The 27904-nt window shown below is 57.1% G+C and overlaps 1 protein-coding gene across 1 annotated transcript in view; it reads right to left on the bottom strand.

The window, feature by feature from the left end:
- Positions 1-21776, bottom strand: part of STK32C (serine/threonine kinase 32C) — a 71370-nt gene extending 49594 nt beyond the window's left edge. Inside the window, exon 1 of the mRNA XM_028120013.1 lies at positions 21515-21776. Coding sequence (XP_027975814.1) covers positions 21515-21776 — 262 coding nt within the window. The remainder of the gene's footprint in view (positions 1-21514) is intronic.
- Between the last annotated feature and the right edge of the window lie 6128 nt (positions 21777-27904).

Here is a 27904-nt window from a genome sequence, read left to right as displayed (position 1 = left end):
CGGGCACTGAGCTGTGCTGCACACCAGCCACGCTGTGCTGACGAAGAGAAGAGCTCGGCCGCGCAGTGACCGTGCCCGCCCACAGGCTTTGCAGAGCCACCCACCAGCGCTCTCGAGAGAACAGCCGCGTGCTGTCCCCTCCTCGGGCCACGCGTCCCCGGCAGAGCCAGGGTGCCAGCCAGGACCAAGAAGGCTCCGGAGCGCCTTTCCCGGGGCACCAGCCACAGTGGCCCCCAGAGGCACGCAGCACAGCGTCCTCTCTGGGATGGCTTTTATGGGTTCCTTGCGGTGCTGGGTGCCCCCCCAAACGCAAACCCATGCTGCTGATTTCACGGCTGGCCACGCTGGCCCTTGGCTTCGTCAGGGAAGCCCCCATATAAAGAAAGAAATCAGTGACCGTTAGGAAAACGCACCAAAGGGCATGCGAATCTCTCAGCTGCCCTCAGGAGCCGGGGGCCATCAGTTAAACATCTTGGCCACCTGCTGCCACACCTCCATGGAGCTCAGCCAGCAGAGGGGATGCTGTGCATCCTGCTTGTCACCAAAGGGAAGGGAGGGCACAGTGCCCAGAGGGACGCAGGGGAGTGGTCAAGCGACAAGCTGAGGCCCGAGGAGGTGGCCCTGCTTCGAGTCCCCTGCTGCCCCACACCCCACCGCCAACATGGACAGCCCGCTGTGCAGCCCAGCAGGTGCAGGTGCCCATGGGAGAGGGAGGCACAGCCGGGACAGGGAGGGCGCGGGGTGGGCAGGCCCGTGCTCAGCTGAGACCTCCGGGACCCGGGCTGCACCTGTCGTCCTGCTGGAGCCTGCTGCTCTCTCTAAACCATCCGAAGCAGCCCCGGAAAGGCCCTCCCTCCCTGTGCTCAGCACCAGGCGGCTCTCGGCAGGTGGCTTCGGGAACCAGTGCAACAGGGGCCTGCTGCCTGAGCAACTCCAAGGGGCAGAATCTGCCGGGGAGGCGGGAGCAGAGCCGACTTTTGTGGGTGTGTTTCCAGGAAACAGCAAGTGTTGCTGAGGCACAGAGGTGTGAAGATCCAAACCTGCACGTTTACCCGAAGCGCGGGCAGCCTTTCCTCACCGCGCGACCTAGACACCCATTCTCCTGGGCCAAGGGCTGTGGCTGGACAGAGGGGCCACCATGCCCTCAGGCACAGAGGGAGGAAGCGGGCGAGGGTGCAGTTTGCTACTGGAGCCAATCTGGGCGGCATCTGGGGCAAGACAGTCTCCCTGGCAGCCGCAGAAGCTGGCGTGTCCAGCTGACTTTCTTGGCCTCAGTGTCTGCTGCAGAGCCGAGGGCCCTGGGCCACAGAGGAGGTGCAGATGGAGGCTGCCATGGAGATGACCCAGCGCCACAGCGAGTGGGGTGCGCCGATGATGCCCACAGGCTGCCCTGCTGTGATGGCGACTGCATGGGAACCACCAGCTGTCACCTCCCCCCCTTTGCCCCCCAAGACCCAGGTGGCTCCCACTTCTCCCCACACTCAGGCTGTCCCAGCAGGCCCTGCCCAGCCCCCACCCCATTTGAAGGCCAGGGGTCCCAAGGGAAAGGAGGGGCGCAGCCATGTCCCGAGGGCCAGGGGCAACAGGGAGGCCGGGACTGAACGCACACGCACAGCACACAGCCAGAGCCTGGTGGGCGCGGAATGTGCTCTTCTTGGTTGCAGAGTCTCCACATGCTGGGACTTGCTGTGGAGGCCTTTGCAGGCCAGTTGAAGGGAGGCATCCCCCCGACACAGGCACGCAGCCTTCAAGGGGAGACGAGAACCAAACAAGGCCCAAGACCACCCAGACCGCACCGGGGCTCTCCAGGCTGCAGGGAAGTCTGGGAGCACAGCCTCGCAGATCAGGAGGTGGCGGCTCACGGTGGAGAGCCCAGGAGGAGGCAGGTGCAGAGCCATCACACGCACCCCGTGGACCACGTGGGCCATCCAGATAAACAGTCCCGTAGGGCTGCAGCCCCGGGCCCACGTCCCGAAGACCAGGGCTGCCTTCAGTATACGGTCCCAGATCTGAGGTGCCAGGGTATGCAGCGGACAAGATTCCCCTCCCCTTACCTTCTAACACGGAAATTGATAAACGGTGGATAGACAAGTAATAGATGGGGGAAAAGGAAAAATAGAAAAAAAAACCCAGCGCAATTGTAGGCTTAAACCCAAACATACCAATAATTATATTAAAGTAAATGGATTAACATTCCAATTAAAAAGCAGACATTTTCCGACGGATTTTTAAAAAAGCAAAACTCAATGATGTGTTATTTACTAAGAGAACTACTTCCCAGATGGGGTTAGAGTAACAGGTGGAAAAGGACGTCCCCTGCAAACTGTAACCAAAGGAAAGCTAAGTGGCCTTGTTAATATCAGAGTAGACTTTAAGCCAAGGAGTATTACCAGCGGTAAAGACAGACATTCACCACCGCCAGGGTCCCAGCTGTTGCAGGGACGGGGCAGGGCCAGCTGTGCACGCGCCCAGCAGCAGAGCGAAAACTGTGAAGCAAAACCAGACAGAACGACAGGCGGACACTAACTGACAGGGTGGGAGGTTCTACCGTTCCTGGTCACAGAAAACACAAAACACCACCATCGGGGATGGAACAGAGGCATCAGTGCATCACTGTTAGCAGGAAAATGACAACTTTATGCCAATAAAGTCAACAACTCAGCTGAAATGGGCAAGTGCCAGTCCTCAAAAGACACAAATCACCAAAGCTCACACGGGAAGATTTGGAAAATCCAAATACCCCGTGTCTATTAAAGAAACTGAATTTGTAATTCAGATCTTCCCACAAAGAAAGTGCTGGGCTCAAATGGCTTCGCTGGGGAACTCTAGCAAAAACACTTGAGAAACTCATGCAAACTTCTTCAGAAAACAGAGCAGCGGGGAGCACCTCCAACCCATTTTCTGAGACCCGCATAAACATGGTAACAAAACCAGACAAGGACTTCTCAAGAAGATAAAATCTAGACCAATACCCCCAGTGAGCATGGACATAAGAATTACTGATGAAGCATTAGCAAATTGAATTCGGTAATATATAAAACCCAACTTAGAGACCCAAGGCTGGGACTGTATTCAAAAGACAGTGTAACTTACCACACCGGCAAAATAAAGGAGGAAAATCAGGGGATCACCTGCACAGGCACAGGAGAAGCACTTGACAAAATTCAACACCATTAATAATTTAACAACAAAAACCCCACCACACGAGGAAGAGAAACTCCCTCAACCTGACAAGGGCATCTCTGAAAAAGGTCAGCTGACATGGCCCTTGATGGTGAGATACTGAACGCCTTCCCCCAAGATCAGGAGCCAGGTACCTGCTCTTCCACTTCCCCTCAACTCTGTGCTGAGATCCTAGATGGTGTGCTAAGCAATAAAGTTCTAGAAAGGGAGAAATAAAACTATCTTTGTTGATGACATGATCGCGATGTACAAAATCTGAGGAAATCTACAAATGAGATACTAGGATAGCTGAGTTCAGCAAGGTTTTAGGATACAGTCAGTGTGCAACAATTTATTTTTTAAATTTTATTATTCTTCTTCTTTATTCTTTTTTTTTTTTTTTTTGGAAAAACACAAGACTTCATTATCCCCGTTACAAAGGGCAGCTCTTCGCAGGATGAGGGAGGGAGTTCTGATGGGGAGGAGGCGCCTACTTGCCCGCGATGAGTGGGTTCTGCAGGAACATCTTGGAGATGTAGCGGCCCTTTGCTGAGCCTCCTTGCCGCTCTTGGGGACTCGGTCCACATCCTCCAGCACCATGTTGCCGTGCCTGTCGGAGGCCTTGTTGTGGCTGTGGGTGAGCACGAGGGTGTGGTTCTTGACTGACTATGTGAGCACAGAGAGTGGAGCCGAGTCACACCCCCCTGCTCCCACTTCTCTCACGTGTCTGGCGTCACGCCATGCTTGGGCCCGTCGGGGAGGCTCACGGTGGTAGCTGCTGCACTCCCAGGTCAGGGCCGCCTCCTCTATGCTGCGTCTGCGTCTAACAACTTACTGTTTTACATGTTGAATGTGTAGGGATAAATTCAACAAAATGTGTGCAAGCTCTGCACTGAACGTACGAAACCCATCAGAGAGTCAGGACCAGAACGAACAGCGTGAGTTGCCGTGTTCGTGGGTTGGAACACTCAAAAGTTTAAGAGGTCCATTCTCTCTGAATCGACCGATCGTTTCAATGCAACCCCGATCAGTGTGGCAGCCAGTGTATTTTAGGAATTGACAAACTGATTCTAACATATCTGTGGAAAGGCAAAGAATCTAGAATAGTCGAAACAACTTTGAAAACAAAGAGCAAAGCTGGAAGGCAAACACATCTGCTTCAAGTTATATTATAAGGCTACAATCATCAGCCCAGTTGGTATTGGTGAGCAGATCAAACACACATCCCTATTGCAGAAGGGTGGGGGGCAGGCTGAGGGGGAGGGTGGGGGAGGGCGGGAGAGAGAAGGGATCGAGAAAGGAAGGGAGGGAGGAAGGGAGGGAACACTGACCCTTACTTATCAGTAGAAAAATCAACTTGAAAAGGAACTTAAATGAAAATTAAAACAGATAAAGCTACATAAATTCTAGAAGAAAACAAAGGAGAAAAATCTCCGTGACCAGGAGTTGGGCAGATATTTCCTAGAAAAGACAGAGGAACAAAGCACAGAGGAAGAAATTTTGACTTCATCAAATTAGGAACTTATTTTCCAAAATCTCCTTTAAAAACTGAAAAGGAATCAGATACACAGCACTGTGTCTGCACGACCATTCCATCGCACACCTGGGTTAACCGTCAGAGGATGGGAAAACTTTCTGGGATGACAGAAATAGTCCACACTAGACAGCAGTGGTGGTTATGTGACTATATGCATTTGTCAAAAGTCATTGAATCACATCCTTAAAAATGATAAATTCTACTTTATGTAAATTACAATTCAGAAAACTGAATTTAAAAATTGTTTTTCTATGGACCGATAATAAAAAAAACCCTAAAAATAAAACTATAAAAAATAATGCCCCTTATGATAGCATCAAACATAAAATGCTTGGAAATAAAATTAATGGAAGGCATTCAAGACCTGTGTACTGTGCGTGTACTGAAAACTACAACCCATCGCTGAGAACAACTAAACAAGATCTAAATAAATGGAGCGACAGAACATGTTCGTGGATTGGGGGACACAGTATTATTAAGATGTCCATTTTCCCTATAATTGATATAGGAGATTTAACATAACCCCAACAAAATCTCAGCAGACTTTTTTGGTAGTAAGTGGCAAGCTGATTTAAAGTTTATATGGAGGGGGCGCCTGGGTGGCTGAGTCGGTTAAGCGTCTGCCTTTGGCTCGGGTCATGATCCCGGGGTCCTGGGATGGAGCCCCGCATTGGGCTCCCTGATCCTCGGGGAACCTGCTTCTCCCTCTGCCTGCCGCTCCCCCTGCTTGTGCTCTTTCGCTCTCTCTGTCAAATAAATAAATAAAACCTTTTAAAAAAATAAAATAAAATTTATATGGAAATGCAAAGGACACAGAATTGCCAGAACAATTTTGGAAAATGAACGAAGTTGGAAGATGTACACTATCTCTCGTCAAGATTTACTCTAACGCTATAATCATAAGACGGTGCATCACTGGTATAAAAAAGACAAAAAGAGACCCCAGAAACAGACTCCCACATGGAGAGCAACTGACTTTTGACAAAGGTACCAAAGGAATCCCGTGAGGAAAAGAAAGTCTCTTCACGGGATGGTACTGGGATAACCGGGTCTCTACAAGAGAAAAATAAACTCCCAACCTCACGCTTTGCACAAAAATGAATGAGAAATTGGTCCTAGACCGAAACTTGACTTTACAGTAGACAGAGATTTCAGACAAGACACAGAAATCACTAACCACAAAAGGGACTGCTCGTCAAAAGAGAAGAACACTCAGAGGAAGAGCAAGCCAAGCACAGACGGGGAGAAAACACCACCACGCAGACATCCGTCAGGAGACCGGAATCCAGAAAGTCTAAAGAGTCAGGACTCGTACAGAACTCCGCGTTAGCAGTGTGCACACACACACACATGTCCACGCACACATGCAACACAGAAGAGGCAAAGGCTCGAACAGACACTGCACACAGTAAGCGGTACAAGTGGCCAATCAGCAAACGAAAAAGTCATCAGTATCATTAGTCATCAGGGGAATGCAAGTGTTCCTGACACCAAAATTCCTTTTGTTCCTCGCTTTTGGAACATCCATCATCTGCCAACGTAAGAAGCATAATTTTCTTGATAATTGTATAGTTCTCCATGACAATTAGATTTGGCCATGCCTGCTGGAGAGATCCTGCAGAGCCTCTAAGAGACCAGCCGGCCACCCTGCGGGCCAGCAGGTGCCCTCACCCCGGACCTCACGAGCACCCCAGGGCCCAGCCAGAAAGGAGAGCAGGTCCGGGCCATGACTGCCCCTGCAAACTCCAGAACATTCCCTGAAGGAGACCTGGCATGTGTGACACCCATCTAGTCAGAAAGACCCAGCTGGGGCTGGTCTAACCACTTCCACATCAGCTCATGCACTTCCTCTTTCCAACCAGCTTAATTAAATGCAACAAGCATTTATTGAGCGCCTACTATGAGCAAGGCCCCAGGGAGCCCAGGATGAATGCAACATGGCCCTGCCCTTGTGGCGTTCTGAGAGCTGGAGAAAGATGGGCGTTCCCATGACAGAAGACTCCTAGAGGGGGTCTCTGTCTACTGTGCATGTGCGTGCACTCGTGTGTGCACGCACGGACCCACTCTCATGTGCAAGGGAAGGGCATGGTCTCCCAACAGAAGGCCAATCTTCATGGTGGGGTCACCGGTGCTTCCACGAGCCCCCTCAAGTCCTCAACCCAAGGCCGTGCCCACGTCCCGTGCGCCATGCCCCAAGGGTCAGAGGCCTGGGCTGCTGACAGGTCCCCCCCACCCCAGGGCCCAGGGACAGAGGCACCACCGTCAGAGGGCGCTGGACCACCAGCCCCAGCCCCCACCTCACCCCTCTCACGCCTCTCCTTCACAGAGGGCATGCATGGAGCACGGCTCTCTCTGCTGAGGGGCTGCTATCTGCTCACAGGAGCGAAGACACTGCGAGATCATGTAATTAACGGAGCCTTTCGGGCCCTTCAATTAACTCGGTCTGCAGATGAGTGAAGTCCTGTTCTCTGGAGCATTGCACTTTTTTAATTAAAAGGAATTTGAAATCATTTTGTAAAGGTTTCTTGGATTCCACCGGACATGCCCACGCGGGTCCAAAGCCAGGTGGCCCCGCCTAGCTCCAGGTGACCGGGTCCCCTCTGCTTTCCCAGCCTGCATGGCCCTCACTGCAAGACCCCAGGCGGGCCCGAAGATGTGCGTCATCACAGCCAGGGGGTGGGGCTCAGCTTCCCAAGGACGGAGGAACCCTGTCTCCCGTGGAAGTGACCAGTCCGCCGTGGAGCTGTGCGGCACACACCCACTTCCTGGACCCCAGGCCCGGGGTGGACGCAGTCAGCACAGGCTCCACGTCCACCTCTGGGCACAAGATGGCCCTTCCTAACCTCCCGCCCCAGACAGACGGATGCCGGCCGCAGCAGGCAGACAGGCGGGCCTCACCCTACCCGAGGCCCCAGCTCCCCCAACACCGGGCCTTTCTCAAGATCCAAGGCTCCCTCTGCGGGGGTCTGTGGGGTCCTGCAGAGACGAAACTCCTCCTGGGCCCTCAACCACTCCAGCTGCTTCTCAAAGACACAGGAGCGAGAACATCCCAGACAGCAGCCTCCAAAGTCTGTCCAGCAGCCTCCAAAGGGAAGTCCAGCTCGCCGTGCACGGTGCTTCCCACCTGCACAGGGAGGAGGCGTCCACGCGGAGTGGACGGCTGGGGCATGCACAGCCCCGGACACTCGTGCGCCAAGCAGGCGCCTCTCCCACACTCTCGAGGCTCACACATGCTTGCACACACACAGGCGTGAGTATGTCCTGCCAGGCCCAGGGGCAGGGACTCCCAGAGATGCTCTGGAAGCAACACCAGACCCTCAGCCATGCCTCAATGTTACTGCCCAGCCGGTGGCTCGATGCTCCCACTCGTTAGTGCAGTGGTTCTCAGCTGGGGGCGGTGTTACCCCAGGGGACACACGGCAATGCCTGGATGCATGACTGACGGTCACAGATGAGGACGGGAGTCTGCTGCTACCACCAGTGCACGGAGGCCCGGATGCTGCTGACGCCCTGCAGGGCAGGGGACCACCCCCACCACACAGAATGGTCCAGGTGCAGATGTCCACGCTGCGGAGCCAGCCTGGCTTCGAGGGGGCCCCTGCTCCACCCAGCACAGGGCAGCCCCCACTGGCTCAACCTGTGGGAGTCCAGGGGATCCCGTGGGCAGAGCCACGCCCAGCTGAGGCCCCGAAGCTCCCCCATGCACCAGTGACGGCCCCAGGAGGCACCAGGACCCTCCGTGGAAGGAGGAGGCATGGCCCTGGACACGAGGCACACACCTGCTCACCAGCCGGGTTCTCAGCTCCTGTCAGATGTGTGTTTCATAACCAGCCCACACGCCGAGTTTCCAACCTAATTCAGGGAAAGTGCTTTTGGGACACTTGCACCTGCATCTGCCGAAATTCATCCATCACATTTGGCCCAAAGGCAAGTGCGGTCAGTCTCCTGCATCTCCTTCCTACAGCCGGGGCAGCCGCCCCCCTCCCAGCCCACCGCAGCCCCTGCCCAGACGTGTCCTAAAGCCCAGCTTCCTGGGACTGTTGTTCTGAGTGACCAGGCGGCTTGACCTAACGGCTCTGAAGCCCGGAACAGAAAGCACGCCACCGGAGAAGATGGAACAGAGTGGCCAAGAACAGCAGCCAGGGTCCGGCTGCCCCGAGGGCCCTGCTGCTGCCGGCTGGGGAACCAGGGTCGCCCTGTGCCTGGTACCCCCTGGGCCAGGGCCTTCTCATCAGACACAAAGCTAAGGAGTGAGGCTTTCCAGAAGCAACAGATGAGCTGTCGGGAGAGCAGGGGGAGGGGCCAGAGAGCACAGAGGGCCAGGTCAGGGCGCCCGGCAGCAGGGGCTGTGACCGGACACACAGGCTGGGAACATGGGGAGCCCAGGGAGGACACGGGGCCTCAAGGAGGGGTCAAGGCTTCAGGGCAACAGAACTTGAGTTTGGAGGGGCCGAATTTGAAAGTATGAGACACACGAGTGGTGGTGTCGAGTCAGAGACTGGACAGAAAAGTCTGGAACGTGGGAGGCAGGTCCCGGCTGGAGATACAAATTTGGGAGTCGGCATATGGATGACATTTGAGGCGGCCAATGCGTGAGTGTAGCGAGACGGAGTCGAGAAAGAAGGACTGGCCAAGGGGCCGGGAAGAAGCCCAGGTGGCGGCGACTGGGAAACCTCATGAAGGGAGGGATCTAGAAGGGACCTAGGAGGGGTCCGGCGTGCCGGGGGCTGCCACGGGTCAGGGACGAGGAGGGCTGAGGGCTGGGCATTACTCTTAGCCACATGGAGAGGACCTTTCCCAGAGTGCGGGGCCGTGGGCTCACGGGAGGGCTGGACACCGCAAGGACAAAGCAGGCCGAGGAGTGTTGCTGGAAATGGGGAGCAATAAGGACATGGCATCAACAGAGCTTTCTCAGCACGGGAGAAATGCAGCATGCTGTTAGCTCACTCCACGGGCATGAGTGAAAAGCCGTCGGGACGCCTGGCGCCGCATGCCCCGGGGACACAGGGACCCGTGGCTCAGCCCTGTCCACCCTCAGAGCTCGTGGCACAAGCAGCCAATGGCTGTGAGGCATGGACAGAGCACGACACACAGCTCAGGCTCTGCCCTGGTGTCCCTGGAGCTGGATCTGCAGGCTCAGTGTCCTCCCCTCAGAGCCAGAACTGTGGACATCCTGCCATCCCAGAGCCCCCCAGATGTCCTAGGGCCGGGAGGGCAGAGACGCATGCATTTTGTTGGGTCTATACCTAGGAATACAATCCCGGGTGGTAGGGGTCAATGCTGCGCCGCCCTGCCCTCCCCCCCCCCCCAGCCAAAGACAGCTAGACATGGTCTAAGGCTGACCAGGCTGGGTTTACTGCTTCTTGCACCGTTGGGGCATCAGGGCATCTCGGCAGGAGGGTGCTTGAAAGAATGTGTCATAAGGTTTGGGCTGGGGGCGGGGGCGCTCACGGGGGTCGGGGCAGCAGAGCCTCAATGCCGTCAGGAGCCGTGTGCCACGCCGGCTCCGGATGTGAGGGCTGTGCGCTCTCTGCCACGGGGTGCGTGTGCAGCTCCAATAAGGTCCTGCCGAGCAGTTTCCAGAGTGGCTGCGTGAATTCACACTCCCTCTGCCCATGGCCGACAGCGTAGGTGCCCTCTGAACATACTCAGCTTGGTGACGGGGCGAGGAGGGCGTGAGGGGGTCAGCCTGGGCTTTAGAAAGACGGTCCTTTCCCAGGGACCCAGGCCTTGGATCCCAACACCGTCCCCGACAGAAGGACTGGGGCTCCCCAGAGAGCTGGCTGAGTCGAGAGCTGGGTCAGGGGATGCACCTGCTGGGCCAGAGGGGAAGGAAGTGCTCAGAAGGCTGCAGCCACGGGGGTGTCCTGAGGCCATAGGAGCCCATGCCAGAACAACAGGAGAGACAAGAATGGAGCCATATTGGATTGTGACCCAAAGCGCAACACAGCAGCATGTGAACGGGGAGAAGAGAGGAATCTTCGCAGAAGAAATCCAAATCACTTACACAGACACCTCCCCTCAAGGAGGTGGAGCACGACACCCACCCCTGACATGTGGGCTGTGCGTGGTGGTGTCCTTCCAGAAGGTCAGCGTGGAGGGAGAGGACAGTCCAGTCCCCTGACAGGGGAGACTCCTGACAAGCGGCCTCAGTGGGGGGGGGTGTCAAGGTCACCAGGTTCAGGGACCAGACAGACCCCTGCTGTGACACGACCCCAGGCGCTTTCTCTGAGCCCTCCCCCAAGACCAGACCCCAGTGTAACCACAGGGAAAACCGCAGAGAAGTCCCACAAAGCACCCAACAGTCATCCTCAAAACTGTCAAGGTCATCAAAAACGGACAGGCTGAGACACTGCCCTGGCCCAAGGAATGTCAAGAGAGACCATGGAGTATCACGCGGGGCCGCGGAACGGAAAAGGGATATTAAGTAAGAACGAAGAAAATCTGAATGAACTGTGGACTTTAGTTGCTCAGTTACGGCTGTTAATTTTACGTGTCAACCGCGGGCGCCCCGATTACACACTACCCTGTGCGTGTCTGGGGTGCTTCCGGGTGACGTTAGCACCGGAGTCCGTGCATTCGGTAAAGCAGATCCCCCCAGCGAGGGCCTCGTGGAGGAGGAGGGAGGGATTCTCCTTTGGTTCCCACCTCACCTTCCGGGGTGGCTCAGCTCAGGCCCTGCCTGCGGACTGGGAGCTGCGCGTCGCCTCGCCGGGTCTGCGGCCGGCAGACAGCAGACCGCATGCCCCCTCGGCCCCCCTGACTGCGCCAGCAGCCCACTCCTCGAAATAGATCCCCCGACATGCACGCGCACGCATGTGCACGCGCGTGCCCTGCACCCACTCCGCAGGTCCGCTCCCCCAGAAAGCCCCGGCTAGGACACGGTCGCGTCGCCGAGCGCTCAGCAGGTGTGCCTGCCTGACGCGCCCCACTAACGTAAGACGCTTCGCGGAAACTAGCCGCGAGGACTCGCTGCTCTGCCTTCCCGACTTTGCTGTAAATCTACAAGATTCTGAAATAAGTATATAAGGAAAAAGTTTTTAAAAAGCCATACCCGCTTTGTCTGTATGGGAGCTCGGACTGGGAGGTGGCGGGATGGACGCACAGGGCTGTGGTCTCAGTGCTGAGATTACATAAGACACTGAATTTCCTCATATTTTTTTCTTGTCATTTTTCGTTATATAATAAAAAGCTATAAAGTAAAAAAAAAAAAAAATCATCCTGGCCACAGCGTCTGGTAGCTAGATGAGCAGCCACATAATTCATCACCCAAAGCAGGACACGTCCGAGGGTGACAGGGATGCTGTTAATCACCATGCCCGGTCACGTCCAGCGACCACAGGTGTGCAGTCACCACACGGAGGCAGGATCGCTGGCTGCGCCCTCCCTAAGTCCCTAAGCATGGGTGGCCCTGGAAAGGAGCCAGGTCAGCAGGAAGGGAGTGGCGGTAAGGGGCCGCGCACTGAGTCTGCCTCGCAGGCTCCGTCCCCACGACACCTAGCTCAGTGTTCCCTTCCGGAGGCGCTTCATCCATCAGGCCCCTTACTTCCGCACATTCTAATTGTTGTGGGCTCTGGTAAACGGGCATCAGGATCCTAATAACTGGGGATTCCAATGCCCGACTCCAGTTCCACGATATGCCCTCGGCAAGAGCTGCAGAGACGCGCCCCTTGGGGCCTGGGGTCTCCCTTCTCTGCCATGGTCACCCCGTAAGCCCGCACAGCCAGCCATGCCACCACGGCCTATCCACGCCTGTCTCAGGTCCCGCTTGCTGCTCAAGGACCTTGCAGGACTGGCAGGAGGGCCCACCCTGGGTTTGCCAACCGCCAAATGCGGCCACGGGGCCCCATAGCCCAGGCATGCGGATCACACATGTGGGGACGGGGCCCCCTCTCTTTGCAACTTCCTTCCCGTGTCCTTGGACCCCACTCTCTCAGTCATGTGCTAACTTTGCAAATCATCCTTTCTGCCCAAGGAGCCAAAATACAACTTCAGAAACACAAGATGACCTTGATTCTTGAAGAAAAAGAGAAAACACAGGAATTGGGCAGACACAAACAGACATGACCTAGGACAGCCGCATGTGGGTTCCCTGACAGCATAGGGACCTCTGAAGCCAGGGCACGGGTGACTCGCCCAGCAAAGTGTCCGTAACCAGGTGGGGACACAGGTTGGCAGCGTCCCGGCTTCTCGGACCCACTGTGCTTCCCCTCAGAGGCCTGAACTGAATTCAGTGAGTGTCCCAGTGTTTTCAGGGGCTCTGAAACAGTGACTGCTGAGCTGGGTGCTGCTGGGTCCTCCTGGCCACACTGGCATCCAGCGTGGCCCCAGGCTCGAGGTGGCCCAGAGGGAACTTGGGCAACATGGGGAAGGCAGGCACAAGGCGGTGGTCCTGATGCCCTGAGAGACAGGCCGGGTGACAGGGGCTTCCACCTCGTCCCTGCCCTCCCCTGCCCTCCCCAGCCCTCCCCAGCCCTCCCCTGCCCTCCCCCTGCCCCGTCCAGCTCCATCTGACAGCCAGCCCCGCCAGCCACCCCCAGGTGCAGTCTTGGCCCTGTGCACTCCCTCTCCTGAACCTGAGCCGGACCGGGGACCTGCTCCAGCCCACGGTGCCCGTCCACGCCTATCCCGTGCCTCGGCCTCAGCGCACCCAGAGTGGCGGGAGGAAGTCCCACTCTCCCACTGCGGAGACCAGTGGACACGGAGGAGCCCTGAGGCCACAGACGACAGCTGCTGGTTTAAAACACGCCCACATATTCTTTGACATTTGCTTCAAAGGGTGGAGCCTGGTCCCCCCTTGAGTGTGGGGCGGGCATAGTGACTGGCTGCGGACAAACGGCCTATGGTGGGCGTGCCCACATGTGACCTCAGAGTCTGGGGCCTAGAAGGCACTGTGGCTCCTCCTGTCTCTCCTGGCTCGCACAGAGGCTGGCTGCTATGGCGTGAGGCCACACAAGCAGCTCCACGGAGAGGCCCACGTGGTGGGGAGCCGGCTTAGGAGCAGGGCCCCCACCCGCCTGAGCTGTGGACAGTGCAGCCAGAGCCGACAGCTGCATGGGGACCGCAAAGGGGACCCTGAGCCACACGCACCAGAAGAGCCGCTCCCGACCTAATCGCTCCAGACACCGAGGCGATGTGCCTGGAGCCGTTTGAGGGGCTGTTAGCAACAGATCCCGGGAATAGATAACAAATAGCGGCCAGGACAGCGAGACCAAGACCCCCAGGGACGTGACCCGGGCGAGCGTGCCACCAGCCTCCATTCCAGCTGAGAATGAGGCCCCACGTTGAGGACCGAGGATGCCGCCGCGGGGGGCCTGGCTCTGCAGGCGTCACGAGCAGCAGGGAGACCCGTCCCCACGGGCTCCGACCCATCATGAGAGTTAATAAGCACAGGTGTTGCTGTGTCCCTGGGTTTTGGGGTAGTTTATCACCAGCAATAACTAAGGGTGCGGGGACCCTGCCCCAGCCCCCAGCGGGCAGCTGGTGGGAAGGACACAGGCCAGTCGGGCACCGGGAGAGACGAGGGGCCTGGACGAGAAGCACCGAGCACACAGCAGACCCCTCCTTGCCCACACGGGGTCACAGGCAAGGACGAATGAAAGCCACGCTATGAGAGGCGCGAGTGTCCGCGCGTTGCCTGACACACTCACAAAGAAATGACAAAGTCGTCTATTTCTCACTTTCGCCACAAGTTCCGCCTTGTGCATACAAAGCATGAAGAGTCATGATGTGAATTCTGAAAGCAGAGACCTTTCTAAAGTCAACTTTTTAAATCACTGTGAGAAAGTGAATGTACTCAGCTCCTATTTTTAATAAATTGGGGGCGACACTGACTCCCACCTACACCCTATCCTGGCTTCAGAACCTAAATAACATCCCCAGGGTTTTCACAGGATCGACACGGGCCTGCGCCTGAGCTGCCGTGCTGGGGACCATCCGTGGGCTCCGTGTCACGTTGGGGGAAACGTGGGCAGGGAGACGCGGCCCTTCTCACAGCTGAGAAGCCTGCTCTCTGCCCTTGGCCACACTGATAGCAGTCGGCTGCCTTGGTTTTTAAAATAATAGACTTTAGGGGCGCCTGGGGGGCTCAGTCGTTAGGCATCTGCCTTCGGCTCAGGTCATGATCCCAGGGTCCTGGGATCGAGCCCCGCATCGGGCTCCCTGCTCGGCGGGAAGCCTGCTTCTCCCTCTGCCACTCTCCCTGCTTGTGTTCCCTCTCTCGCTGTGTCTCTCCGTCAAATAAATAAATAAAATCTTAAAAAAAAAAAATAATAGATTTTAGGTCAATGACAAAAACATTTTTTGATGAAGCAGGCATCCCAGATTTTAAAAATAACAATAATTTTATTAATTACAGCTTCTCCCAAATTGTCTCAAATTCTGATCATTAAAATCATTCAGCGTTTGGATCCAGCCGGTGTATGGGGAAGGGAAAAGTAGCCCAGCACGTCCCGCGGGGTGCCCGGCCAGCTCACTGCCTGGGTGGGAAGGCGCACCCCGAGAGGCGCTCTGGGCATGGCCATGCCCTCAGGGGGAAGACCTATTGATCCCACCTAATGGATGGGGAGCCGGGATGGAGAAGGCTTGCCTGCTGAGGACAGCAAGGTCTAACCGTTTCTTGGAATATCAGCCAGGAGCAAGAGTGGCTACTAAAGCTTTATTTTTATCTACGGTTATACACAGATGGCAGAGTGAGGCAGGTATGAAGAAACACACAGTTCAACATACTTTTGGTGAGGAAGAACGATCTGGACAGGAAGGAGAAGCGACACCAGGTGGAAGGCCTGGTCTTTCACCAAGGTGAATGCTGAGTTTGACTGAGCTTCCTACGGACAGGGAACTGAGCGCAGGCCCCTACAATAAGAACCAACGGGTTCCAAAGCGGACCAGAGAGGCAACTTGGGCCCCCCAGGAGGGCAGACCACACCCATCAGCCCCGCAGCGAGGCGGCCCTCGGGGTGGGGCCGGAGCCGCCATGCTCCCCACGCACACGGTTGGGAAGCCGAGCGCCCTCCAAGCAGCCAGCTCTGGGATCAAGCATCTACGCACCCCTCAGCAACCCACCGCTGGTGGTACTCGCACCAGCAGCCCTGGGGAGGGGTCAGGGGAAAGATGCCAAGTCCCCACTTACAATGAAGGAAGACCGTGGAAGCGTGCGGTGGTTATGTGTGTGACAGGCGGTGCCTGAGAGGGGTAATGCAGAAATAAAAGCACAAACCAGAGACGTGGTGTCATTCCCTGCGCAGCAGCTTGTCCCCAGAGGACGACGAGGGCACGTGTGGTCTCCCTTCCGAGCCCACCGCCCTGCGCACCGAGCCCGGGGGATCCTCAACGGCCACACCTGCTGTGCACCTGCTCAGCCCTCCCGACTCAGAGTGGATCCAAGGACGGGCAGCAGGACATGCAGACTTCTGGGCCCCACCCCAGACCTGCTGAATCAGAAGTCACCCCCTCCCCTGGGGATCCACGACGGCTGGAGACCCTGCTTGGGCCGCCCTGACCCTGCGCAGAATGAGCGCTATTCCACGGCTCTGCTTCCCTCAGACCATCAGCCCCAGAGAGAAGCCCTGAGCAAAAATTACCCCCATTGCATTCTTACATTCCTTCTCGACTGGAAAGCTGGGTGGTTAAATTTTTAAAAGAAAATCGGCTTATTTTTAGCACTTTAAAACACACAACCAGATGGACAGGCATGCAGAGCTGACGTGACAGTAGGTCCCAAGTCCATTCTAGGACCAGCCATGGGGAGACAAACACATCGAGCTCCATGGCTGCCCACAGACCCTCCAGGACCCAGAAACCCAGGAACAAAGGTGCCAGGGGACTTTCAAAAGGGACTGCATGCCCTCCTACCCAACTGGAACCCAAATACCCTCCCCCACACCAAGGGCCTCGGCACCATTTTCACCAGCTGGCAAAGGATCCCACGGTGTGCAGCCACCAGGCTTCTGGCCACCAAGGGAGACCTGCAGTGTGGGGAGTGGGTGTGAACTGCCATTAGCCCGAGTCTGGGCCCCACAAAAAACCGCCACCCTGTCTTCCCAGTCGGGAGGGAAGGAAAAAGACTCCTAACAACCAGGGGCCAGAGTGGCCCCAGAAACTCGGGCCCCATCAGCATTATGGGGCCAGCCACACGTGCGCCCAGCTGCTCTCCTCGGCCCTGCGAGCTCTCAGGAACACAAAGGAAAAAGTGGGGCACAAGCACCATGCAGTAATGGACCATCCTTCTTGGCCGGTTCATGACGGAGCACCGAGAAAGTCCAAGCAAAGCAACTTAAAAACTCTGGCAACCAGCAAGGGTCTCAGCACAGTGGCCATTTCCAGGAGGAGTGTTTTAAAAAGAAGAGTGTTCCTTCATCCCAGCACTGATCAGCGTGAAATACGATGGGTACAGAGATCCTGTTCACGGTTCAACAAAACCCAGCGACCAACACACAGTAAAGGGCATTTTAAACTTAGAAATAGCCTAAATGTGCTCAACTTCAGAAAGCCTGGGACCCGCAGGAGGACGACCTTCTAGCTGCCGGGTCACAGGGTAGTCCGAATGGACTGGAAGTTTCCACGTATGCAATAGAAGGAGGCGCAGACGCAGGCTTATCAACGGGGAAAGGGTACAGCAGTAACACGACACCAAGGCCGGAAACTGCCGGAAAGGAAGCTATTGATGAATCTGACCACACAAAAATTAAACACATCCGTACAAAAAAACCCCTAGCAGCGTTGCAAGATAAATGGCAAACGTGCGTGGGGCGGGGGGGGGGGGCACCGTGCCAGGGTACGGCTTTGTAAACCCGGAACGGGGCAAAGACACAGGGCCACCACGGTCCCAGCAGGAGGCAGGGGCTCGGGTGGGTGCCAGCAGTCCCCCAGAGACAGATGCCCCGATGTGAGGAGCAAAGAGATGGTCAATCCCACCAGCAGTCAGAGAAACTCAAAGCATTAATACAATCCTTTCACCTTTCAGACTGTCAGAAATCCGAAACATCGCCAGCAGCCAAAGCTGGTGAGGACCCAGGGAAAGAGGACTTCTGAGCGTGGCCAGAACAAGCAACGGCCATGCGTCCCGGCCGCTCTGTGCTCTGCCGTCCTCGTCTCTCTCCTGTCTGCGGCTGGTCCCCCACCTCCCCTTCGTCTGCGTACCCCGCACACAGCAGCCACATCTTGGGTGGCTGCCATGGAAGGCACAGCCAGGACAGCAGCTGTGCACAGAGGGACCGTTCCTATGGACCCCAGCAGGTCAGCTGTGTCAAGGTGCCTTACGTGGACACAGTTCTGGGGTGGCAAGGTCGTTCCTACGTGCAGGAACATGAGCACACAGAGATGCTCATTGCCAGGTTTGTGATACTGTGTTTGCGAAGAAAGTGGAAACACCCCAGTGTCCTACAGCAGGAAATGAAGTATGCAGAGAACATCATGTCCACACGGAGCAAGGCCGAAGGGCAGGGACTCGGCCCTGGCCACCCGTCAGAACCGCTAGCCGGACAAGATAGGGGTGCCGAGCTCCACCCCCAACGGGAATTCCTGGGGGGCGGGGACCCGGCATCCGTAGTTTTAAGGGCACCACGGAGTCTAGCTCCCAGCCAGGCTTGAGGGCCGCCCTTGTGAATCCAGCCAACAAACGCTGTAGATCTATCAGATGTTGGCGACATCCCACTAAGTAAGAAAGCAGGTTACGACCAAACCATATATGGAATGTGATCCCATTTCTGCATCAAAGGAAAAAAGTGTGTTTCCACGGCTAGAAGTGTGAGAACATTCCTAGAACAAAGCTGCAGAAGACACACACTGACATGTTTGCTGCGGAGAGTCTCGGTGCTAAACCCACACGTCTAGATTTTCCTATTTAGGGCAATTGTAGGAAAAACAGGAAAGCATACACATGTATACATTTTAATGCTTCTTAATTAAAAATAAACAAAGGATTTCTTTTTACATTTTAAGAAAGGCGACTTGAGAACCTGGTGGCCTCCCGTCCTGGTGTGCTGCCCACCCACCCAACAGACCTGGGTGAGGTGTTCTGCGGCCTTCAAGGGCTCCCTTATTCCCAGTCTTCTCTGGGGGAGCAAACCTCGCAGTGATTAGTGATCCCCCACTAGGAAGCTAACGTCACATTGGGTTTGAGTGCTGGCCATGACTATGGAGAAGGGCGGGCACCCCGCTGGGTTGCGGACCTGCTCAGCAGGGGAGCTGGAGCCCCCTCAGCACCGCTCAGCAGCCTCATGACCAAGACCGTGTGGACCATGTGGATGAAGGGGCTCGCAAAATAGCGCAGCTCTGGGGCAGGGCCGGCGAGGAAAGACAGGTCCCTGGCAGGTTCGGCCCCTGAAATCCAGGGCTCCCAGAAGCCAGCGAGGGATGCGAGAGGAGGAGGTGCGGCATTAGCGGGGGAGGGAAAGGTGCCCCTGGTTCCCGCATGAGACAGCGGCGCAGAGAATCTGCCCCTGCGCCCGGTGCTTGCCAAGTAGGCACGGGGGCTCTAGACTCCGCGGGACTGACAGGAACAAGGACACTTCTCTATCACAACCACGCTTTTTAGTTGGGATCTACCTGGCACTCTGTGAAACTGCCTTTTTTCTTTTCTTTTATCCTTTTCTCTGCATACCAAACTTAATACATTAATTGGGAGTTTTAATCCAAAAAATTCATCAGAAGGTCTTCCGTTGCCATAGCAACCGTGCAGGCACAGTAAATGCACGTCTCCGGCACAACACAGCCGTCTCTTCAAGCCCGCACAGCAGCAGGGCCAGCAAAGTAATGCAGCCCCCGTCCGAAGGGGCTGGGGGCGACTTCACACCCGGCCTGGAAGAGAGCTGGGGTTCAGGGGCCACGGCCTGCCCCCAACTCACCTTCCTCCGTCCCAAACCCCATTCCCTATTCCTTAAATAAACCCACGGCCCTCTCTGCAAGCTTGTGCCGAGACGCTTGAGCCGTAGGTGCCCCGACGATGACATGCACACGCGGGACAACGTGGCTGTCCAGCCAGATGACGCGGACAGGTGCTGCACCCAAGCTCACCAAACAAAGCCCAGATAAGTCCCGACGGTGGGTTCAGTTTGGGGATGTGGCTGCTGTGCCAAGTGATCAGCAAGTAACTGATGTCACATGTCCTAAAGAGCAAGGACCTGTAGCAGAGTCAGCCCCCCCCCCCCCACCTCCCGAAGCAGCTGCGGCCTCGGCCATCCCACTCCAGGCAAATACAGGGGTTGGGGGATGCGCCGAATAATTCTCAAATCAGATTGTGAGCAGCATCAACAGATTCTGTGCTCTTTTTGCCTTTTTAATGGTCCATGACATCTGAGACATAACACACTGTGAGCCAAAACTCCTACGTTAAAAAGCTGAAGGCAGCGCCCGTGCAACATCAATTTCTCTACTTCCACGTTCTCTGCCTCTGAGAGCACAAGGCTAAGGCATGGAAAGTGTGGCCAGCTCTTGGCCGACACCAGCGAGCGCGGAACTCAGATGTGTTTCTCAGACATTTTCTCATCGTGCAGCCAGAGAAGCTAGCCGTCGGTCTGCTTCCTGATCAGTTCCTAATGCACTCTGAGCTTTCCTTACTCGGAATATTTATGTTGAAAACAAAAATGCATAACATAGGAAAGAGTCACAGCACTGAGTTCTGCTGCCCCGGAGCTGAGGGCACAATGACGGCAGACCCAGAACACACTGGACTGATGGGGCGGTGCGGAATGCCCCTCCCCTGCTGACCGTGACCACGCTCAGCAGCCCGGCACCCCCTGGGCAGCCCACGGCAGCCTCTCCGTCACTCCGATGACCACCCGCACACGGCCCGCACGCTCACCACCACTGAGGCCTGAGGTTGTACTACTGTGATTTCCTATTATGCTTAAATTATTTATCACAATAAATAGTTTGGGCTCCTGTGTTGGGCTGTACTCTAAAATTATAAATTATAAAAGACCTCTGCAGGCTGCCTACAGATGAAAAAATGCGTATTTCAACTATTTTAAGAAAATGTCAAAAAAACATCAAATGTGTCATCATTGTACCATTTAAACTCTCTCCATGACATCCGTAGAAAAGAGCTGTATGTTTGCGTGCGAATGTATCCCAGTGCCCCAGAGGCAGACCTTTCCTGCAGGTAGCTGCCAAGTGAAAGGTGGCCTGTCACGTGTTTGCCATGGGCACCTGTCTCCACGTGGCCACTCAAGAGATACGGGTGGGTGGTCTGGGTCAGCAGCTTTACCTGCAAGAGGACCTGAAAGGAAACTCTCAAAGGGAGTTCCCAAAGGGCAGGTCTCTGCACAAAGGCAAAGCCATCTCCACCGCACATCTGAGCCCAAAGGTTGGGCACGTGGGGGCCACACCACACTGTCAGCCGCAGACTGAGAGCTCCCAGGGCCAGGGAACCCCCCCCCCACACCTGTGGGGCAAGCATCTTCCTTCGCAAAAGCGGCACACCACAGCTGCAGAGTAGACCAAGCCTGCACACCGCCCCTAAAAGGAAAATGAACACATGCAGCCCTCGCCACAGTGGGTGGCTAAGCCCGCACCACTCCGACCATGGACCCTCCCCCCGCAGGGCAGGCCGGAGCCCACTGCGCCGCCACTGGACACGGAGGAGGCAGGAGGGAGCCCTGGATGCGCGTGGGCACCGCAGGCAGCATCCGCGAGTTTCCTCGGAAACCGAGACGCCCCGGGATGCCTTCCCACCCGGGTGGTCGCGGTGTCTGGACGCGAGGAAATCCTACCGCCGCGGCCCCTCTGCGAGAGCGCGCAGAGTGCCCATGCGGCGCGGGTCCCCACGCTGTCCCCGGGAGCGGCCCGGGGCCCCCGCCGTGCGGCCGCGCTCACCGTCCTCCTTGTCGTCAAACACCGGCCTCCGCGCCGTGGCCGCCGACATGGAAGAGCCCATTCTCTTCCTCCACTTGCTCCACGGAAACAGGGGGCGCGGCTGCGCGCGGGCATCGCCCGCGTCCCGGGCCCGGGGCTGGCCGGCGGCGGGCGGCGGCGGGGCCGGGGGCGCGTCGGGGCCAGAGGGGCGCGCGCGGCTAGGGGGCGGCGAGCCGGGCGGCGCCGCGGCGCTGCTGCCCCTACGCTCCGCGCCGCTCCTCATCGCCGGGCCTGGGTGCGCGCCGCGGCCGGAGCCGGGGACATGGCCCGCCCGCCGGGCGGGGAGCGGGAGCCGTTGACAAGGCTCGCCCTGCGCCCCGGCCTCGGCGCTGGCGGGTCCTGTGGCTGCCGGGCGGGTTTCGCCGACAGCCGGCGCGCGGGGGTGGGGCTGGGGCGGGGCTGGCGGGAGGAGTGGGGTGGAACCGAGCGCTGGGGGCGGGACGGGGCGGAGACCCGGCGGGCTGGCGCGGGAGGTGGCGCGCCACGCCGAGTGCCCACCGCCCACCCGGGGAGGGGCCTGGTCCGCTCCGGCACTGGGGCCGCAACACCGACTAGAGGGCGGAGACGAGAGCGAGGGAGGGAAGGCCACGATTCCCTCCGGGTATCCTGGGACCCCCAAAGGATGGGAAGAGTCCGGCTCTGCAAGGCGGCGGGGATTAGGGGCTCCCCTTGGGTCTCCCCACCCCGCGGCCTCCGCGAACAAAGCCGGCCGCCCGATATGGGGCGGCCTTGAACTTGATCCTGCGGCTCTGCGCTTCTCGAGGCCGCGCGCCGGGCCCGGGAAGGGACGCTGGGAAACGGCCGCGCGGGGGCCGAGGCTGGGTTGGGGTCAGCGCGTGCACGCCGGTAGTCCCGGCCGGGTGCCCATCCAGCCCTGCGGCTGCGCCCCGGGAGGGAGGGGGCGGGGCGGGCGCTCCGCCGGGAGCCTGGCTGCGAGCGCGCGCGCACTCACGCGCTCGTGCACACGCGCTCTCCGGGTCTCCTTGGCTGGGTCCTCGCAGTGAGGCCGGCCGGACACCAAGGCAGAGCGGGAGCCCCTGGTCCGGGTGCAGGCCGCCGGGCCTCCCGGGAACCGTGCGTCCGAGTTGCCCAGAGTCCCCTGGCCCTTCCCGGGTCCGAAGGGGCCTCGGCGCTCCAGGTTTGATCTTGCAAGGCCACGGGAGACCGCGGGAGTAAAGCGCTCGGCACAGCGGACGCCCCAGGAGAAGGCTCTTTCAGTACCGCCTAGCTTCCTGCGCTCTAGACCTTGTCATTGAAGAACCTTCTTTTTGTGATGGGTTGACTTATGGAAGCCTTAAGTTCTGCCTGGTGCACAGGCCCAAAGCCGGTCATTCCTCCTCCCCCCGCCCCTCACCCCCCGTGAAATCCTGGAAGGGCCTTCTGCTTACCCACAGTGAGAGCGGATCCCCGTCCCCACCCCACCCCCGTCACCCCGAGTAACCAGGCCCTGCGGGCCTGCTCCTCCCTCTGCGCACATCCTTCAGCCGCTCTGGGCTCTGCCCTGACCTCACAGCCCCTCCTGGCTCGACCCCCCATCCCAGCTTGTGGTACTCAGTCTTGGCGGTCCCCACTCGGGTCTCTTTTCAATTTCATTGAAATTCAGTGTGGCCCCTTGACCTGCTTGACTAATGAGATGTGAGCCGAGGTGACCAGTGTCCACCTGCCCGAGAGGGAGCCCTCATCGCTTCGGACCACCTGCAGACCAGCCTCAAGCATGCAGGGCATGTCTTAAGCCATCCAGATGGGGGGAGTTACTTTTACCTGAGCAGAACCGAGGTTAGTCCCACTGACCATCCACCCACCGCCAGTGTCCCTGCCTGGCTGACGTGTGTGCATATCCCGTCTGGCCGTAAACCGAGGCCTCCCAGATCATGCCCAGCCTCCCTCCCTGGAGCTCCATCCAGCACTCCGATCCTGCCAGTCGCTGCGCTAGCAGAGCAGGTGCCCTATAGGAATTCATCCTGCAGGAGCGAATGCAGCAATGTTTTTGAAAAGGGGGGGCAGTGAGGCAGGGTTATGCTTGGAGCCACCGTCCCCCCAGACTGCACGTCAGAATTCCCCCAAACCCACAGCAGCCTTGGATTGCCCAATGCGGACTGACCACCCTGTTTTATCTCCTCTCCTTCCCAGACCCTCTAAAGCTAAAGGGGGCAGAAACAAAATAAAAAGGTGTAAGCAACCGCTGCCCAGAGGAAACAAAAGAAGAGATTTTATTTTATGATTTTTTTTTAAGATTTATTTATTTGAGAGAGAGAGAGAGAGAATGAGCCGTGGGGAGAGGCAGAGGCAGAGGGAGAAGCAGATGCCCACTGAGCAGGAAGCCTGACTCGGGGCTTGATCCCAGGACCCAGAGACCAGACGCCCAACCCACTGAGCCACCCAGGCGCCCCAAGAAAAGACTTTAGAAGGAAAAAAATGTCAGTGGATCCAGAAAGTGGCTGGAAAAGTTACATGGACCATTGGAGAGACTGAGGGCTTGTAGGTAACAGGGAGCACCAGGAGCGGGGCCACTGAGGGGTGGGGGGGGGAGCAGTAGAGCCACAGGGGCGACCTCCAGCGAGGGCAGTTGGGCACGGGCAGTCCTTCTCTGAAAGTGACCAGGGCTCTTGTCTGAGAGGCACCAGGCCCAACAGAAGACAGTGAGGGGACCAGCAGAGATGAGTGGGGCCTTCTGCACACTGAACTGGGAGCCCCAAATGCCCAAGCAGGCACCCTCCCCGGGGTCAGGACATAGGAAAAACCTCCTCTGGGCACACTGAGCACCTCTCAGAAGACCCCTGGGCCCTAGGATTGTGGGTCCCTCACAGGCCCCAGCAGAAAAGAGCAGGAACCAGCACAGCAGATGGGCCTACAGCTGGCCTCCAGGCTCAGGGCACAGCTCTGTCCGGGAAACCTCCTGTGCCTGGCCATGGGGCGGGGTCTCAGGAAGCCCAGGGACTGGCTATGCAAGCTGGAGCAGGCCCACAGCGGGGCAGAAGACAGAAAAGGTTAGGGGCTGCCTCACCCACAGGCAGACCAGGTCACCTCAGCCACAGAGGTGACCATGGAATTCAGGGGAGGCCGGGAGGGAGCAAGACTGGAACGGGGGCCAGCTGTGAGTGGAAGGGGGCACTGAGGCCAACAGAGTGTCCCTGGGTGCCCTGGCTGCCCACACTGATCAGGAGCATCAGCTAGCTCAGGGCTGGCTGTCCTGTTCCGGTGACGGGAGACAGCCAGTGACTCAGTACCAGGTAAACATGTCTACCACAGCAAGCATGCAGGAGCGCACAGGGGACCATGGGCGGTGTATGACCACGGGGCCGCTCTGTGGGGTGGCTGGGCAGGGTTCTGAGACCTGAGCATACACCAGCAGCCCTCTGAAGGCTGTGGCTGGGGCCTAGGACGCTGGCCCCGAGGTGGGACCCAGCTGGCGTGCGAGGACGTGGAGGGGCCCGTGTCTCGGGGACGGTGAGCAACCCCTGAGACAGGGAACATGGAACAGCCGGGGGTTGATTTTACAGGAACATGCACTGGTCTCTAATTTGTCCAAAAAAAGCTGTGCTTCCTGAGGGGGTGCCCTTGACATTGAGTCAGGGAAGGTCACATGGCTGGGACCAGCACAGCCTTCAGTTCTCGGGCGGGTCTCGTCTTGGGTCACTGTTGTGACACGGACGCTTGCCCGAGTCTTCGTGAAGAGTCCTTTTATCAAACCCCGTTCGGACTGCCTGACTTCCATGTACGGTTTCCTGCTCGGGAACGGATACCAGAACGGCCTGGGAAACCGGAGGCAGAAGCTCCGAAGGGATTCTGATCCCGGGGCGCTCACCTGTGTGCAGGGCCCACGGCTAGCCTCCTCCCTGGCAGGAAGTGGAAGACGGGTGCCACCGTCAGTCTCCCCACGCATCAGTTCCCAGGGCTGCCCGAGCAAAGCATCGCCAAGTGGGGGCTGAAAATAGCAGAAATGGATTCTCTCACAGCTCTGGAGGCCGGGCCGTTAGCAGGGCTGGTTCCTTCCGGAGGCCCTGAGAGAGAACCCATCCCGTCTCCAGGCTTCTGGGCGCTCCTGGCAATCCTGGAGCCCCTTGGCTTGCAGAGGTGTTCCTCCAATCTCACATTTCCTGTATGTGATCTTGTCTTTGCCCCGTGAAGGATATTTGCCATAAGATTTAGGGCCCACCTTGATGCAGGATGATATCAATTTGAGATCCTTATCTTAATTACAATCCTTAATCGCAAAAGCCCTCTTTCCAAACAAGGTCCTGTCCATAGGTTCTGGGTGGACCTATCTTTTGGGGGGCCCACCATTAAACCCGCCACAGTCCACTCTTTGGTCCCCCAACGTCCATGTCCATGTCGTGTGCAGAATACCTCCAGTGCGTCCCAGCACCCCCAAAGCCTCAGCACCACGGTATGAACTCCAGGCCTACAGTCCCACCTGAGTGTGACCCGCTCACGAGCCCCAGGTGTCACCATCTGACTCAGGTGCGAGTCAGACTCTGGGTGTGGCCTGTCCCTGCTTCCAGAGTACACAAGGACAGACATTTCCATCCCAGAAAGAGAAGCTGAAGGAATGAGGGAGTCACCATTCCCAAGGAAATTCACAGTCCCACAGGGAAGCTTCAGCTAAGTTCCAAGGCCCGAGGAGAATCCTCTGTCACAGGACGCACCACCCTTGGGGCCGTTCTTCTTTCTTCCTGACAGGCTGCACATCTTCGCTGCTCGGTGGCTCCATCAGCCCCTGTCCTGCGTGGAGAGCTGTGTGCAGTCTTTCCTTGCATCCTGAATCTGTTCCTCCCCGTCCCAGCTGGCAGGCTTCTGCTGATCCAGCGTTCTCAAGGGCCTGGTGTGTGTCCCATCACACAGGAGGGCCCTCCGCGGAGCTCCCCCACCCACCCACGAGCCCACCTGTACCCCTGGGTTCTGCTGAGACGGCCAAGTGGGTTCAGTCGCCCCGCTAAGCTCTCCAGCAAGCGGCTGTGCAGCCACACCCTTGGCCCTCTGTTTAGAATATGCTTTTCCAACAGTCCACTTCCCAATTTTTGTATTCTTTGCAATCTGGATCAGCCAAGAACCTCCCAAATCATTAAGGGCTGGTTCATTTCTGCTTAAGAGACCTTCCTCAGGGGCACCTGGCTGGCTCAGCGGGTCAGGTGTCTGCGTTCGGCTGAGGTCATGATCTCAGGGTCCTGGGATTGAGTCCCGCATCAGGCTCCTTGCTCAGTGGGGAGTCTGCTTCTCCCTCTGCCATTTCCCCTGCTCATGCTCTATCAAATAAATAAATAAATAAGATCTGGAAAAAAGAGAGAGAGCTTCCTCAATTCACCTCTTTTCTCTCACATTTTACTCTGAGCAGCAAGAGGAAAGCAACCCCCACCTCTAACACTTTGCTTGTAAACCTCCGCAGCCAGCAACCAAATTCATCATCATGTTCCACCCGATGTCAGAAAACAATTCAGTCAAGTTTTCTGCCACTTTATAATCAGGCTCACTTTTCCTCCGGTTTCCGTAGCACATTCCTGGTTTCCACCTGAGACCTCACCACCTCACCCCCTTTAACATGCATCCGCCATCACTGTGGTCGTGGTGAAGAGTGTGTCCTCTAAGATAACATCCCTTACTTCCTTCTGAGCTCTCCCCAGCCCACCTCAATGAGCCATATATCCACCAACTGTCTGTCCAGAGCATTCCAGCTGATTGATGAGACCCACCCAGATTACCCAGGGGGATCTCCTTTGTTTTAACTCAACTGATGGCAGATGTTGACCACGGCTTCCTAGCACAGATCATAGCACACTTTCCCAGCATCTGGTTTAGTATCTGGTTAAATAGCTCCAAGCCCAGCTGACACATAAAACTAACCATGACAGCCATGGTAGAGTAGAGCATGGTGGGAGGAAGAGGGACCTCAGGAGTCAGATGGGGACATCTGGGCAGACGTAGGTGAGGTGGAGAACGTTGAACCCCCGAGTGTCCCTGAGCCTCCCTTGCTGGCAGGAGCAACCTTTCCCTCCCCCTGTGCACAGAAGCTTCTCAGCAGTTGTACCTGGAGTAGGTGCCTCTCAAGCTAACACCAATTGTTTTCAAGACCCACCCTTAACACCCCATTGCCCAAAGGCCCCTAAGAGTCAGATGGTCGGATGGTCAGGAGACACCAGAGCATAGATGGACAAGTACAAAGACTGCTCTGGGAAGAGAGAGCCTTTATGCAAAAAGAGATACAAACCCTAACCTAACTGTAGCCAGGAGCAGCCTTTGAAGTGGAGTTTAGAGGCGTTGGCCCGGGAAGGAGGAAATAAGGCTCAGGACGGCCAAATCCATTGACCTGGCTGCACGTACCAAGATTTAAAACATTGATTTGAGCACCTGGAAGTG

This window comes from Eumetopias jubatus, unplaced genomic scaffold (assembly GCF_037043125.1).
Source record: "Eumetopias jubatus isolate StellerSeaLion01/CBP00866 unplaced genomic scaffold, mEumJub1_p1.0 scaffold_17, whole genome shotgun sequence".
In the NCBI taxonomy this organism is placed as follows: Eukaryota; Metazoa; Chordata; class Mammalia; order Carnivora; family Otariidae; genus Eumetopias; species Eumetopias jubatus.
This window is presented reverse-complemented; position numbering and strand designations above follow the sequence as displayed.